This window comes from Oncorhynchus mykiss, chromosome 13 (assembly GCF_013265735.2).
Source record: "Oncorhynchus mykiss isolate Arlee chromosome 13, USDA_OmykA_1.1, whole genome shotgun sequence".
Taxonomy (NCBI): Eukaryota; Metazoa; Chordata; class Actinopteri; order Salmoniformes; family Salmonidae; genus Oncorhynchus; species Oncorhynchus mykiss.
In genome coordinates this window covers 26,579,356-26,593,069 of record NC_048577.1, presented here as the reverse complement: position 1 = coordinate 26,593,069, position 13,714 = coordinate 26,579,356, and the positions used below count along the sequence as shown (strand labels likewise).

Sequence of the window (13,714 nt, the reverse complement as noted above, 5' to 3'; positions counted from 1 at the left end):
CAGGTGGATCATATTTTATTTTCAGACAAAGATTATTTTAAATGGATTTAATTAAATAATACTATTATATTGAGACATACAAAGACAGGAAAGTGTTGATTGATTAGTGAGAATAAAAAATGTTTACTACAGCACATTTAAGGCAGTTTCATTAAGTCAAACTAAATCTAAATAAGTAGCTAGCTACTGTAGGTCTATACTGCTTCTACATGGTGTAACAATACATCATGTAGATGTATATAATGAACAGACTAGATCTATACTGCTCCTACATGGTGTAACAATACATCATGTAGATGTATATAATGAACAGACTAGGTCTATACTGCTCCTACGTGGTGTAACAATACATCATGTAGATGTATATAATGAACAGACTAGGTCTATACTGCTCCTACGTGGTGTAACAATACATCATGTAGATGTATATAATGAACAGACTAGGTCTATACTGCTCCTACGTGGTGTAACAATACATCATGTAGATGTATATAATGAACAGACTAGGTCTCTACTGCTCCTACGTGGTGTAACAATACATCATGTAGATGTACACTACCATTCAAAAGTTTGGAATCAATTAGAAATGTCCTTGTTTTTGAAAGAAAATCAAATGTTTTCATTTATTTACCTGTTTTTGCTTTGACATTATGGGGTATTGTGATGTCATTATGGGTTATTGTGATGTCATTATGGGGCAATGTGATGTCTTGTGGGATATTATGATGTCATTATTGGGTATTGGGTGTAGATTGATGAGGGAAAAAATGATTTAATCCATTTTAGAATAAGGCTGTAACGTAACAAAATGTGGAAATGGTGAAGGGGTCTGATTAATTTCCGAATGCATTGTATATATAGGCAGCACTTAGTGACATCACTTCCTGAAACAAGAGGCACAAATATATAACATAGGTTCACAATATAAACATTCAATGTGTCAAAATATATGACCAAGCTGGAAGTGGAAACGCCAGCCCAGCCATAATCCTAGAGGTTCACTGATGATCAACCTCCTCCTTCACATCTGACTCCTGATGATCAACCTCCTCCTTCACATCTGACTCCTGATGATCAACCTCCTCCTTCACATCTGACTCCAGTGATCAATCCAGAGTGTCTTCTTTTTTGGGCTGAATCCCGATGGACGACGTTATCGAATAGGACGTCATCACCACCACAAGTTAATTGTCATTCAGGTTATCATTGGGAAGAGCATTAGCAATATGTCCTGTTTGGTAACTTGTCTCGTTCAAAGGATTTACATTGGCAGGTGTAAAAAAAACAAAACTCAGTCGATCTCAAACTGCAGAAAAACGTTTTGTAAGTCTTCAAAGTAGTGTGATGTAGTTAATGGAGATGGAGGTGTGTTCTACGGGTCTGGGCAGGTTTTATGTAGTTCATGGAGATGGAGGTGTGTTCTAGTGGGTCTGGGCTGGTGTGATGTAGTTAACGGAGATGGAGGTGGGTTCTAGTGGGTCTGGACATGTGTGATGTAGTTAATGTAGATGGAGGTGGGTTCTAGTGGGTCTGGGCAGGTGTGATGTAGTTCATGGAGATGGAGGTGTGTTCTAGTCGGTCTGGACAGGTGTGATGTAGTTAATGGAGATGAAGGTGTGTTCTAGTGGGTCTGGGCTGGTGTGATGTAGTTCATGGAGATGGAGGTGGATTATAGTGGGTCTGTGAAGGTGTGATGTAGTTCATGGAGATGGAGGTGTGTTCTAGTGGGTCTGGGCAGGTGTGATGTGGTTAATGAAGATGAAGGTGTGTTCTAGTGGGTCTGGGCAGGTGTGATGTAGTTAATGGAGATAAAGGTGTGGTCTAGTGGGTCTGGACAGGTGTGATGTAGTTAATGGAGATGGAGATGTGTTCTAGTGGGTCTGGGCAGGTGTGATGTAGTTAATGGAGATGGAGGTGTGTTCTAGTGGGTCTGGGCAGGTGTGATGTAGTTATTGATGTAGTGGTGATTTGTAGATCAATCAGTCGCCTGCAGTGTCAAACAAGCCCAATACCAAACTAATCAGGTGGTTGTTCGACGAAATGAAGCTTCACGTGCTGCTGATAAAGTGATACAGGCATCAGCACACTGTTTAGTGATTTGGACGCATGGCTCGTAGCTCCGGTATCAAACGTAACATATCGACAAGTTGACACAACATAAAGGAGCAAGCAGGTTGATTTTCTCTTTTGATTTGAACCCATGGCAAGAAGGCACCAGAGCCCACCGTGCTAACAGGTTCCCACTAGATAACACAACCACACAGCTCATGAAAAGCATGAGGTGAAGCTTGAGCTAGATATCAACCTAGCATGACCTTCCAAGATATCGAGCAAGTTCCTAGTCCCTTCCCTCAAGTCAGTGAGTCAACACAGGAAGGAGCAATGGATGGATAGTTCATTTATTTCCAAAGCTGCAATGATGGGACACACACAGTATGGAAGAATGATCAGTAGTGACGGGATATAAATAGCACTCCCACAGCAATTCTACATAAATCTACCCTATAATATACTGACAAAAAAACAGTTGAAATGTCTATCAAAGTCATTGTGATCGTATAGTGGATTTAACAATTCATACTAATTCCTACTTTACTATAATAAATTAATCAATTGTTTCCATGTGTCTCATATTCACTACATCAGAATAAACTGTCATCCATTTTAGTGTCAAAATATATCAAATGAACCTGAAAATTACTTAATGTCTGGTGGCGAAGAAGTATAATACACCTAAACTAACAATACCGGGCTAATAAACTAGCTGGTGTTAATTTTTATTTATTTATTTTTTATTTCACCTTTAACCAGGTAGGCTAGTTGAGAACAAGTTCTCATTTGCAACTGTGACCTGGCCAAGATAAAGCATAGCAGTGTGAACAGACAACACAGAGTTACACATGGAGTAAACAATTAACAAGTCAATAGGGTCTATATACATTGTGTGCAAAAGGCATGAGGAGGTAGGCGAATAATTACAATTTTGCAGATTAACACTGGAGTGATAAATGATCAGATGGTCATGTACAGGAAGAGATACTGGTGTGCAAAAGAGCAGAAACGTAAATAAATATCAACAGTATGGGGATGAGGTAGGTAAAATTGGGTGGGCTATTTACCGATAGACTATGTACAGCTGCAGCGATCGGTTAGCTGCTCAGATAGCAGATGTTTGAAGTTGGTGAGGGAGAAAAAGTCTCCAACTTCAGCGATTTTTGCAATTCGTTCCAGTCACAGGCAGCAGAGAACTGGAACGAAAGGCGGCCAAATGAGGTGTTGGCTAAAGGGATGATCAGTGAGATACACCTGCTGGAGCGCCTGCTACGGGTGGGTGTTGCCATCGTGACCATTGAACTGAGATAAGGCGGAGCTTTACCTAGCATGGACTTGTAGATGACCTGGAGCCAGTGGGTCTGGCGACGAATATGTAGCGAGGGCCAGCCGACTAGAGCATACAGGTCGCAGTGGTGGGTGGTATAAGGTGCTTTAGTGACAAAACGGATGGCACTGTGATAAACTGCATCCAGTTTGCTGAGTAGAGTGTTGGAAGCAATTTTGTAGATGACATCGCCAAAGTCGAGGATCGGTAGGATAGTCAGTTTTACTAGGGTAAGTTTGGCGGCGTGAGTGAAGGAGGCTTTGTTGCGGAATAGAAAGCCGACTCTAGATTTGATTTTCGATTGGAGATGTTTGATATGAGTCTGGAAGGAGAGTTTACAGTCTAGCCAGACACCTAGGTACTTATAGATGTCCACATATTCAAGGTCGGAACCATCCAGGGTGGTGATGCTAGTCAGCGGTGCAGGCAGCGAACGGTTGAAAAGCATGCATTTAATTTTACTAGTGTTTAAGAGCAGTTGGAGGCCACGGAAGGAGTGTTGTATGGCATTGAAGCTCGTTTGGAGGTTAGATAGCACAGCTACAAATTGCCTACAGTGATAACATATAAAGAGGCTTATTTGACGACAAACCAACAACAGTAGTTACTGAAACATAAATTGCTAATGTATGATGTAATGTCAACTTTATACATTTCCATCCCAGAACCACTCAATTGTCAAATTCTCCAAAAATCTGCTGTGGATTACCCAGAGTTCCATACCTAATGTAAACAACATGAGCAACGGTCTAAGGTACTGCACCTCAGTGATAGAGGGGTCACTACAGGCTGTATCATAACAGGCCGTGATTGATAGTCCCATAGGGCAGCGCACAATAGGCCCAGCATCGTCTGGGTTAGGGTTTAGCCGGGGTAGGCCGTCATTGCAAATAAGAATTTGTTCTTAATTGACTTGCCTAGTTAAATAAAGGTTAAATATATATAAAACATGTAACTTCATTACACCGTTACACTGGTATACAAACTCAGTAGCACAGAGATCATCCATATGACGTTGAGAAATACTGCATTGTGGGTAGTTTAGAAGATTTCCTGAAATAAGTTAATAAATATGTAATGACGCAAAAACATAACTGTTTGTACTTATAGGTAACCAAATCGTGACTACAACTAGCTTAGTAAGATTTTAACCACACTGTAGTGTAACGCTGGTGAGTAAATATAATGCTTCCTACACTTTAACTTGTCTGAAAATAAAATAAACATTTTACTCAACTGCGTTATCCACTCCAGTCAACAAATGGCGGTCTGCGACTTTAAGGCGATGCTGCTAGTGTGACGTATAATCTAGTGGACGGAACGCTTATTTCAACAGCAGCAACAGTTCGCGATACACTTCGGTAGCTTGCTAGCCAAAATCGACGAACCAATAAAGCTCTTTAGACGCTTTAGTGTATATTAGCCACTGTGTTTTAAACCCACTTCTGTCTTCTAGTTAGTTATCCGATTTAATTTCATATTTACGGTGTTGTTATTAGTCAGCTACCGGACTGGTTAAGTTAGCATTAGCCTAACTAGCTAACATCTCCGACCATGAGCTCACTAAGCTACTCTCCTGTTAAAGAAGAGACGGATAACACAGTAAAACAAGAAGTAGAGGGTGAGGCCGTTACTGTGAAAGAAGAGGAAGACGCGTTCAGAGTGAAAGAGGAGGAGGATGTTACAGCAAAAGGAGAGGAGGATGTTACAGTAAAAGGAGAGAAGGATGTTACAGTAAAAGGAGAGGAGGATGCAGTTTTTGGAGTGAAAGAGAAGGGAGAGATGACTGTTACATCGAAAAAGGAGGAGGAAGAAGAGGAGGGACCTGGATATCTGGGCCCGGTTTCCCAAACGCATCTTAAAGAACCCAATGGTTCTAACGATGAATTTAGCCAAAAGATGGTTGTGAGAAACCGTTCCCTTATTAACACTAGTAAGTACTGTCTTAAAAACAGAGGCACAAACTCTGCAGTTGTTGAACTGATGTTTGGTGTTAAAGCGGAAATCTGCAATTGCTACATCCATATTGTGACGTTTAAATTATTTATTTATAGCCATTGATTCTTGAAGAATATAACACATGCCTCATGAGCTTAGTTCAACTGTTTTCCCCATCAGATCCCCAAATAAGCTTTTTTTTACTCTGTTTAGAAACAATGTAAATCAACACTGCCAGCCTCAACATGGTTAAAACTATAATGTTGGTATCATGGGATGGTCAGTCCTTGCATCCATAGGTCTGTCTGTCTGTAGTTTCATTTCTCCAACCCCATAATCATCTTATTACCATAACAGTGGTGGAATGACAGATTTGTTATTGTTTGAACTGCAGATTGCTGGGTTGTGTGTTTTTTTAAACATCAACAAAATGGCTGCCCAGAGACTTGGTTTGGTGAGCAGCTGAGGGATTGGGGAAGGAGAAGTGTAACCACTCTCAAATTCATAGAGAAAGCTATTGTAGAAAGCGTAACACAACACCTAGCGACCTCGTCAAGAAGTTCAGACATTTTGCCGTAACAGTTATAAGGTGTTGACTTGACAGTCGCTGGACCCAAGTTTGAGTTCAGCTCAGGGCTACCCCCTGAATTCACTACACTATGAAGATTAAGGACTGGCCATCCATGAGGTCATAATGATAGTTTAACCAGGTTTCTAGGCTATATAGTATATTCTAGAATTCATCCATGATGTCATAATGAAAGTTTAACCAAGTTTCTATATAGTATATTCTAGAATTCGTCCATGATGTCATAGTGATCGTTTAACCAGGTTTCTAGGATATATAGTATATTCTAGAATTGCCAGTGAAGATTTCCTGTGGGGGGCCAAATTATTAGAGCTGTTGATAGGTCATTGTATAATATTCTGCCAATTTTTTTTCATGCCCTTACATTAAAGGCAAGACATACCTAGATTCAGTTACATTCATGAATTGGTTTGAAACCTATGTTTAAACCCTTCTCACGGTTGGTGCCTTGACAGATTTGTAAGAAATGGCTTGTCATGAAACACTATATTTCTATTTCTATATATTTATTTAAAAGTAACCTTTATTTAACTTGGCAAGTCAGTTAAGAACAAATTCTTATTTACAATGACTGCCTACCCCGGACGATGCTGGGCCAATTGTGCGCCGCCCTATGGGATTCCCAATCACGGTCGGTTGTGATACAGCCTGAATTTGATCGAGGGTGTCTGTAGTGGTGCCTCAAGCACTGAGATGCAGTGTCCTCTGCGCCACCTGGGAGCCCCAAAATCATGTTCTAGTGCTGTCCCCAACTAAAATACATCTTGGTCAACCAAGAGTCAGCTGTTCTTTCTACCAATCGCCCCATGTGTTTTTATAAAATCAAATATACGCACTGAACTTGTCTGATGCTTTAACCTGTCTGGCAACAGCAAGTGAAAGTGCACGGCACCAAATTCAAAACAACGGAAATCCCATAATTAAAATTCCCCAAACATACAAGTATTATACACCATTTTAAAGATAAAATTCTCGTTAATCCAGCCACAGTGCCTGATTTCAAAAAGGCTTTACAGCGAAAGCACCACAAATGATTGTTAGGTCACCACCAAGTCACAGAAAAACACAGCCATTTTTCCAGCCAAAGAGAGGAGTCACAAAAAGCACAAATAGAGATGAAAATTAATCACTAACCTTTGATGATTTTCATCTGATGACACTCTTGGACTTCATGTTACACAATACATGTATGTTTTGTTCGCTAAAGTGCATATATCAAAAAATCTCATTTTACATTGGCGCGTTATGTTCTGTAGTTCTCAAACATGCAGTGATTTTGCAGAGAGCCACATCAAGTTACAGAAATACTCATCATAAATGTTGACAAATACAAGTGTTACACATGGAATTATAGATATACTTCTCCTTAATGCAACCACGGTGTCAGATTTTTAAAAAACTTTACGGAAAAAGCAAACCATGCAATAATCTGAGTACAGCGTTCAGACAACAAAGCAGCCAAAAAGATATCCGCCATATTGGGTAGTCAACATTAGTCAGAAATAGCGTTATAAATATTCACTTACCTTTGATGATCTTCATCAGAATGCCCTCCCAGGAATCCCAATTCCACCATAAATGTTTGGTTTGTTCGATAATGTCCATCAGTTATGTCCAAATATCTTCTTTTGTTAGGGAGTTTGGTAAACAAATCCAAAAGCGCATTCAGGTCGCGCCGAATGTCGGACGAAAAGTTTAAAAAGTTCCATTACGGCCCGTAGAAACTTGTCAAACTAAGTATAGAATCAATCTTTAGGATGTTTTAAACATAAATGTTCAATAATGTTCCAACAGGAGAATTCCTTTGTCTGTAGAAAAGCAATGGAATGAGAGCTAACTCTCTCGTGACCGCCCATCAAAAGCCCAAGTCACTCTGCCACACCACTTACTCAAACAGCTCTCACGAGCCCCTCCTTTATAGTAGAATCCTCAAACGAGTTTCTAAAGACGGTTGACATCTAGTGGAAGCCTTAGGAAGTGCAACATAACCAATATCCCACTGTATTTACAATAGGGGCTGAGTTAAAGAAAACTACAAGCCTCAGATTTCCCACTTCCTGGTTGGATTTTTGCCTGCCATGTGAGTTATGTTTTATTCACAGACATCATTCAAACAGCTTTAGAAACTTCAGAGTGTTTTCTATCCAATACTAGTAATAATATGCATATATTCGCATCGAGGACAGAGTAGCAGGCAGTTTACTCTGGGCACCTTATTCATCCAAGCTGCTCAATACAGAAGTTAACAACCCTCCAAACAAGCTTCAATGCCATACAACATTCCTCCTGTGGCCTTCAACTGCTCTTAAACGCTAGTAAAACTAAATGCATGCTTTTCAACCGATCGCTTTCTGCACCCGCCAGCCCGACTAGCATCACTACACGACTTAGAATATGTGGACAACTACAAATACCTAGGTGTCTGGTTAGACTGTAAACTCTCCTTCCAGACTCATTTTAAGCATATTCAATCCAACATTAAATCTAGAATCGGCTTCCTATTTAGGAACAAAGCCTCCTTCACTCACGCTGCCAAACATACCCTCGTAAAACTGAATATCCTACCGATCCTTGACTTCGGCGATGTAATTTACAAAATAGCCTCCAACACTCTACTCAGCAAACTGGATGCAGTCTATCACAGTGCCATCCGTTTTGTCACCAATGCCCCATATACTACACACCACTGCGACCAGTATGCTCTCGTCTGCTGGCTCTAGCTACATATTCGTCACCAAACCCACTGGCTCCAGGTAATCTATAAGTCTTTGCTAGGCCACCTTAACTCAGCTCACTGGTCACCATAGCAACACCCACCCATAGCACGCACTCTAGGAGGTATATCTCACTGGTCATCCCCAAAGCCAGCACCTTTTTGGCCGCCTTTCCTTCCAGTTCTCTGCTGCCAATGACTGTAAGGAATTGCAAAAATCACTGAAGCTGGAGACTTATCTCCCTCTCTAACTTTTAAGCATCAGCTATCTGTAAATGGATGGGCTATCTGTAAATAGCCCATCCAACTAGCTACCTCATTCCCATTTATTTTTTAATTGACTTTTTTTGCTCTTTTTCACACCAGTATTTCTACTTGCACATCATCATCTGCACATCTATCACTCCAGTGTTAATTTGCTAAATTTGAATTACTTCGCTACTATGGCCAATTTATTGCCGTGCCTCCTTACTCGATTTGCACACGCTGGATATAGATTTTTCTATTGTGTTATTGATTGTATGTTTGTTTATCCCACGTGTAACTCTGTTGTTTTTGTCGCACTGCTTTGCTTTATCTTGCCCAGGTCGCAGTTGTAAATGAGGACTTGTTCTCAACTGGCCTACCTGGTTAAATAAAGGTTAAATAATTTTTTTACATTTAAAATAAAACAGATACTGTCACTAACTTCACTAGGCTACCCACCTCTTCAACAGCCAGTGAAACTGCTCGGCGCCAAATTCAAATACAGAAATACTCATTATAAAAATTCAGAAAACAAAACTTATTTTACTTAGGTTTAAAGATGAACGTCTTGTGAATCCAACCACGGTGTCAGATTTAAAAAATGCTTTATGGCGAAAGCATACCGTACGGTTATTTGAGAACATAGCCCACTAGACAATTCATTACAAACAGTAACCAGCCAAGTAGAACAGTCAGAAATAGAGATAAAAATGAATCCCTTACCTTTGATGATCTTCATATGGTTGCACTCAGCAGACATTCATTTACTCAATAAATGAAAAAGTCTCTTTATATACAAAAACCTCAGTTTTGTTTGTGCGTTTTCTTTAGTAATCCACAGGCTCAAATGCAGTCAAAACAGGAAGACAAAAAAGTCCAAATTGTATCTGTAAAGTTCATAGAAACATGTCAAATGATGTTTATATTCAACCCTCAGGTTGTTTTTAGCCTAAATAATCGCTAATATTTCAACCCGACAATAACGTTGTCAATTTAAAAGGTAAACAAGAATTGCTATCTCTCTTTCGCACGCATGAAAAAGCTCTGCGACACTTTAGTCATTCCGAATGCTCTTATTCCCTCATTTTTCAGAATACAAGCCTGAAACTATTTCTAAAGACTGTTGACATCTAGTGGACGGCATAGGAACTGCAATTTGAGTCCTAAATCAATGGATCCTGTAATGGCATTGAATAGAAAACTACAAAAAAATATATATATATGCTTCCTGAATTGATTTTTCTCAGGTTTTTGCTTGCCAAATCAGTTCTGTTATACTCAGACACTATTTTAACAGTTTTGGAAACTTTAGAGTGTTTTCTATTCAAATCTACCAGTTATATGCATATCATATCTTCTGGGCCCGAGAAGCAGGCAGTTTTATTTGGGCATGCTTTTCATCCAAAATTCCAAATGCTGCCCCCTACCCTAGAGAGGTTAAGGACATTCAGCAGGACATTCAAACGAGCCTTAGAATTATAATCCAAAGTAGTGTGAAATGCACTCATAAGCAACCTGGAAATGGAGGTTACTCCCCTGAGTTTTCCCTCATTCACATTCAGAATACATTGTGAAAAACTAAAATCTTTGCTCACCATTTTTGTTCCAGGCAGATATACTACATCCATAACTATCGGTTTCCTCATTAGCAGGGAGGTGTTTCTGCAATCAAATTGTGTGTGCATCGCCCTCATGCCGCAATTTTATTAAACACAGAAAGGGGCCTATATTGGAGACCAAAAGTCGTCTGGCACACTGCTTAGGATTTCAACAACATGAGTAACTTATTTCTAGCCTACAATCATTGATTTTACTACTAATGTGAAAACAAGACAAAATATGACTATTCTTGCTCATTTTAAGACAATTGGCAAAAAAAAATGCATTCTTTGCACACGTCAATTGTTTTACAACATCATGGCTATGCTGTTGGCATCACCTTTTACAGTGGATTTCCGCTGTTGTGGGCCTTTAACCATCTGTCTGACTTTGTTGTTCACACAGGAGAGAGACGTGAATATCGTGGATCCTCTGGGGGTCCTCAACAACCTCATGATGTTGAAGAGGCAGAGAAGAGTCTCTCCAGATCAGAACACCTCAACAAACACCTGCAGAGATCCACAGGGAATAAATCTCATTCCTGCTCTGACTGTGGGAAGAGATTCACCTGCTCATCAGGCATTAAAATTCATCAGAGAATCCACACAGGAGAGAAATGTTTTAGCTGTACTCAAAGTGGGATGAATTTTACTCGGTCAACCAGCCTGATATCACACCAGAGAACACACACAGGAAAGAAATTGTATATCTGTGCTCAATGTGGGAAGCGTTTTAGTCAATCTAGTGTTCTGACAGTGCACCAGAGAATACACACAGGAGAGAAACCCTTTAGCTGTGATCAATGTGGGAAGAGTTTTATTACAAATAACATTCTGACTGTACACCATAGAACACACACAGGAGAGAAGCCTTATAGCTGTGCTCAATGTGGGAAGGGTTTTGGACAATCTTTTGCTCTGACAGTGCACCAGAGAATACACACAGGAGAGAAACCCTATAGCTGTGATCAATGTGGGAAGAGTTTTATTACATATAACATTCTGACTCGACACCAGAGAACACACACAGGAGAGAAGCCTTATAGCTGTGCTCAATGTGGGAAGGGTTTTGGTCAATCTTTTGCTCTGACAGTGCACCAGAGAATACACACAGGAGAGAAACCCTATAGCTGTACTCAATGTGGGATGAGTTTTACTCGGTCAACCAGCCTGATATCGCACCAGAGAATACACACAGGAGAGAAATCTTATATCTGTGATCAATGTGGGAAGAGTTTTGGTAGATCTGGACAGCTGAATGTACACCAGAGAACACACACAGGAGAGAAATATTTTAGCTGTGATCAATGCGGGAAGAGTTTTGGACATTCTAGCGTTCTGACAGAGCACCAGAGAACACACACAGGAGAGAAACCTTATGTCTGTGATCAATGTGGGAAGAGTTTTGGTAGATCTGGGCAGCTGACTGTACACCAGAGAACACACACAGGAGAGAAACCTTATAGCTGTGATGAATGTGGTAAGAGTTTTTGTGGATCTGGACAGCTGACTGTACACAAGAGATCACACACAGGAGAGAAACCTTATAGCTGTGGTCAATGTGGGAAGAGTTTTATTACATCTAGCATTCTGACTCAACACCAGAGAACACACACAGGAGAGAAGCCTTTTATCTGTGATCAATGTGGGAAGAGTTTTGGTAGATCTGGGCATCTGACTGTACACCAGAGAACACACACAGGAGAGAAACCTTATAGCTGTGATCAATGTGGGAAGAGTTTTTGTCGATCTGGACAGCTGATTGTACACAAGAGATCACACACAGGAGAGAAATCCCATATCTGTGCCAGGAGATAATCTGATAAAAGAGCTCTGATTTCAATATCAGAAAATACATACATGAAGGAGTTGTTTCATGATATTAATGTCACAATGTAGAATGTTTTAACATTGTAGTAGGAGTATTTTGATAATGTCACAATGTTGAACCCTAAACATTTGTCCACTGTTCTATTGATTTCAACATGATATGGACATTAGCCTCGGGGAAAATCCCGGCTCTGAAATGGAAGAGTACTATTTATATGATTTAACAAAAAGTGACTAACAAAAAAAGAGTCGTTACACTTACCATGTTGGTGACCCACTTGAATCAAAATGCAACACTTCAAAATGTAGCTAGTTGTTTTCTACAAATTGTCCTCTAACCAGTGATGTACACATTATTCCCAGATTCCATGTGGCTTTTGAGATGTTAGTTTTAACAGGACATGCAACCTCATCTCCCTCCTCTCGGCACAATTGATTGTGGTCTAGGTTCTATTTAAGAATGTCTGGCCCAGTGCTCCAGTTGTCTTGATAGATGTGGAGAGTCAAAACCTTTAGTTGCTCCACCTTTTTGGTTTGCGTCCCTTTTTTACTTTTGTTGTGGGTTTCTCTTTTGTTTGCCTCTTCTTGGGCAGATTTAGTCGGTCTCATGGTTGGTGTCTTGTATGTCCCAGTTGTTGTTACTAATCAACTTTCAGTGGACACTGAGAGCAAAACTGCAACATTATGTTATAATACTTTTATTGGATCAAATGGTGGTTTTATGCAACAGAATAGAGGGTTCTTATAACTATTTTGTCTGTGTTCTACTGAGGATGGGCCTCTGGGAGAAAACAATGACAGAGATTTACAATGTATTTTGGGTGATAAAACCTAAAGAGACCGCATTCCAGAGTATGAGTTAATGTTTCTGTTCTATATGGTACCAGGGAGAGATGACCCCAGGGCCAGACCCTGGTCTCTACACAAATCAGGTACTGTCTGCTGAGAATTATAACTATCTTTCATACAAATCTTGACCTTGTGACCCGTTCTATACATCTGTTGTTTGTCATGTAGGTTGAAAGGGGTGCATCTGGGCTATTAAAGACATTTGTACTTTTGTATCAGGACTCTCAACAAATCATCTGGGGGTGATTCGTCGACCAGCCATCATTATCGTAGCGCACTCAATTGATTCACTTTATATGTGTACGTTGTCTTGACCTGCTCCCTTATTATAAGGCGAATAAAGATTTAGTTTAAGTATAACTCTGACTTGTGTGATACGTTTGTCACCTCATTTGATATGAAAGAAATCTACAACCACATTTGGCGATGGGGCGTGAATCTTGACTTGGTGACTGATGACCTGGCTAAATGGTGCACGAGAGATCCCTCTAACTTGGGATCTCAGGGAGACCACACTTCGGGAACGGAGCAGATGAACCCACCTTTGATCTGAGTGGATACCACCGCTCAAA

The 13,714-nt window shown here is 40.2% G+C and overlaps 1 protein-coding gene across 1 annotated transcript; it reads left to right on the top strand.

The window, feature by feature from the left end:
• The first annotated feature begins 5,151 nt into the window (after positions 1–5,151).
• On the top strand, positions 5,152–13,500 carry LOC110487404 (zinc finger protein 883-like). The gene is made up of 2 exons (XM_036942383.1): positions 5,152–5,312; positions 10,870–13,500. Exons 1-2 carry the CDS (start codon positions 5,162–5,164, stop codon positions 12,279–12,281), a joined length of 1,563 nt encoding a protein of 520 aa, XP_036798278.1. The 5' UTR covers positions 5,152–5,161; the 3' UTR covers positions 12,282–13,500.
• The last annotated feature ends 214 nt before the right edge of the window (positions 13,501–13,714 follow it).

What these genes read in the sequence shown, in the direction of transcription:
- LOC110487404 (XM_036942383.1), top strand. Translation starts at nt 5,162, where the DNA reads ATGACTGTTACATCGAAAAAGGAGGAGGAAGAAGAGGAGGGACCTGGA. An exon ending in CCGTTCCCTTATTAACACTA is followed by an intron (nt 5,313 to 10,869) that starts GTAAGTACTGTC and finishes TTGTTCACACAG; the next exon opens with GAGAGAGACGTGAATATCGT.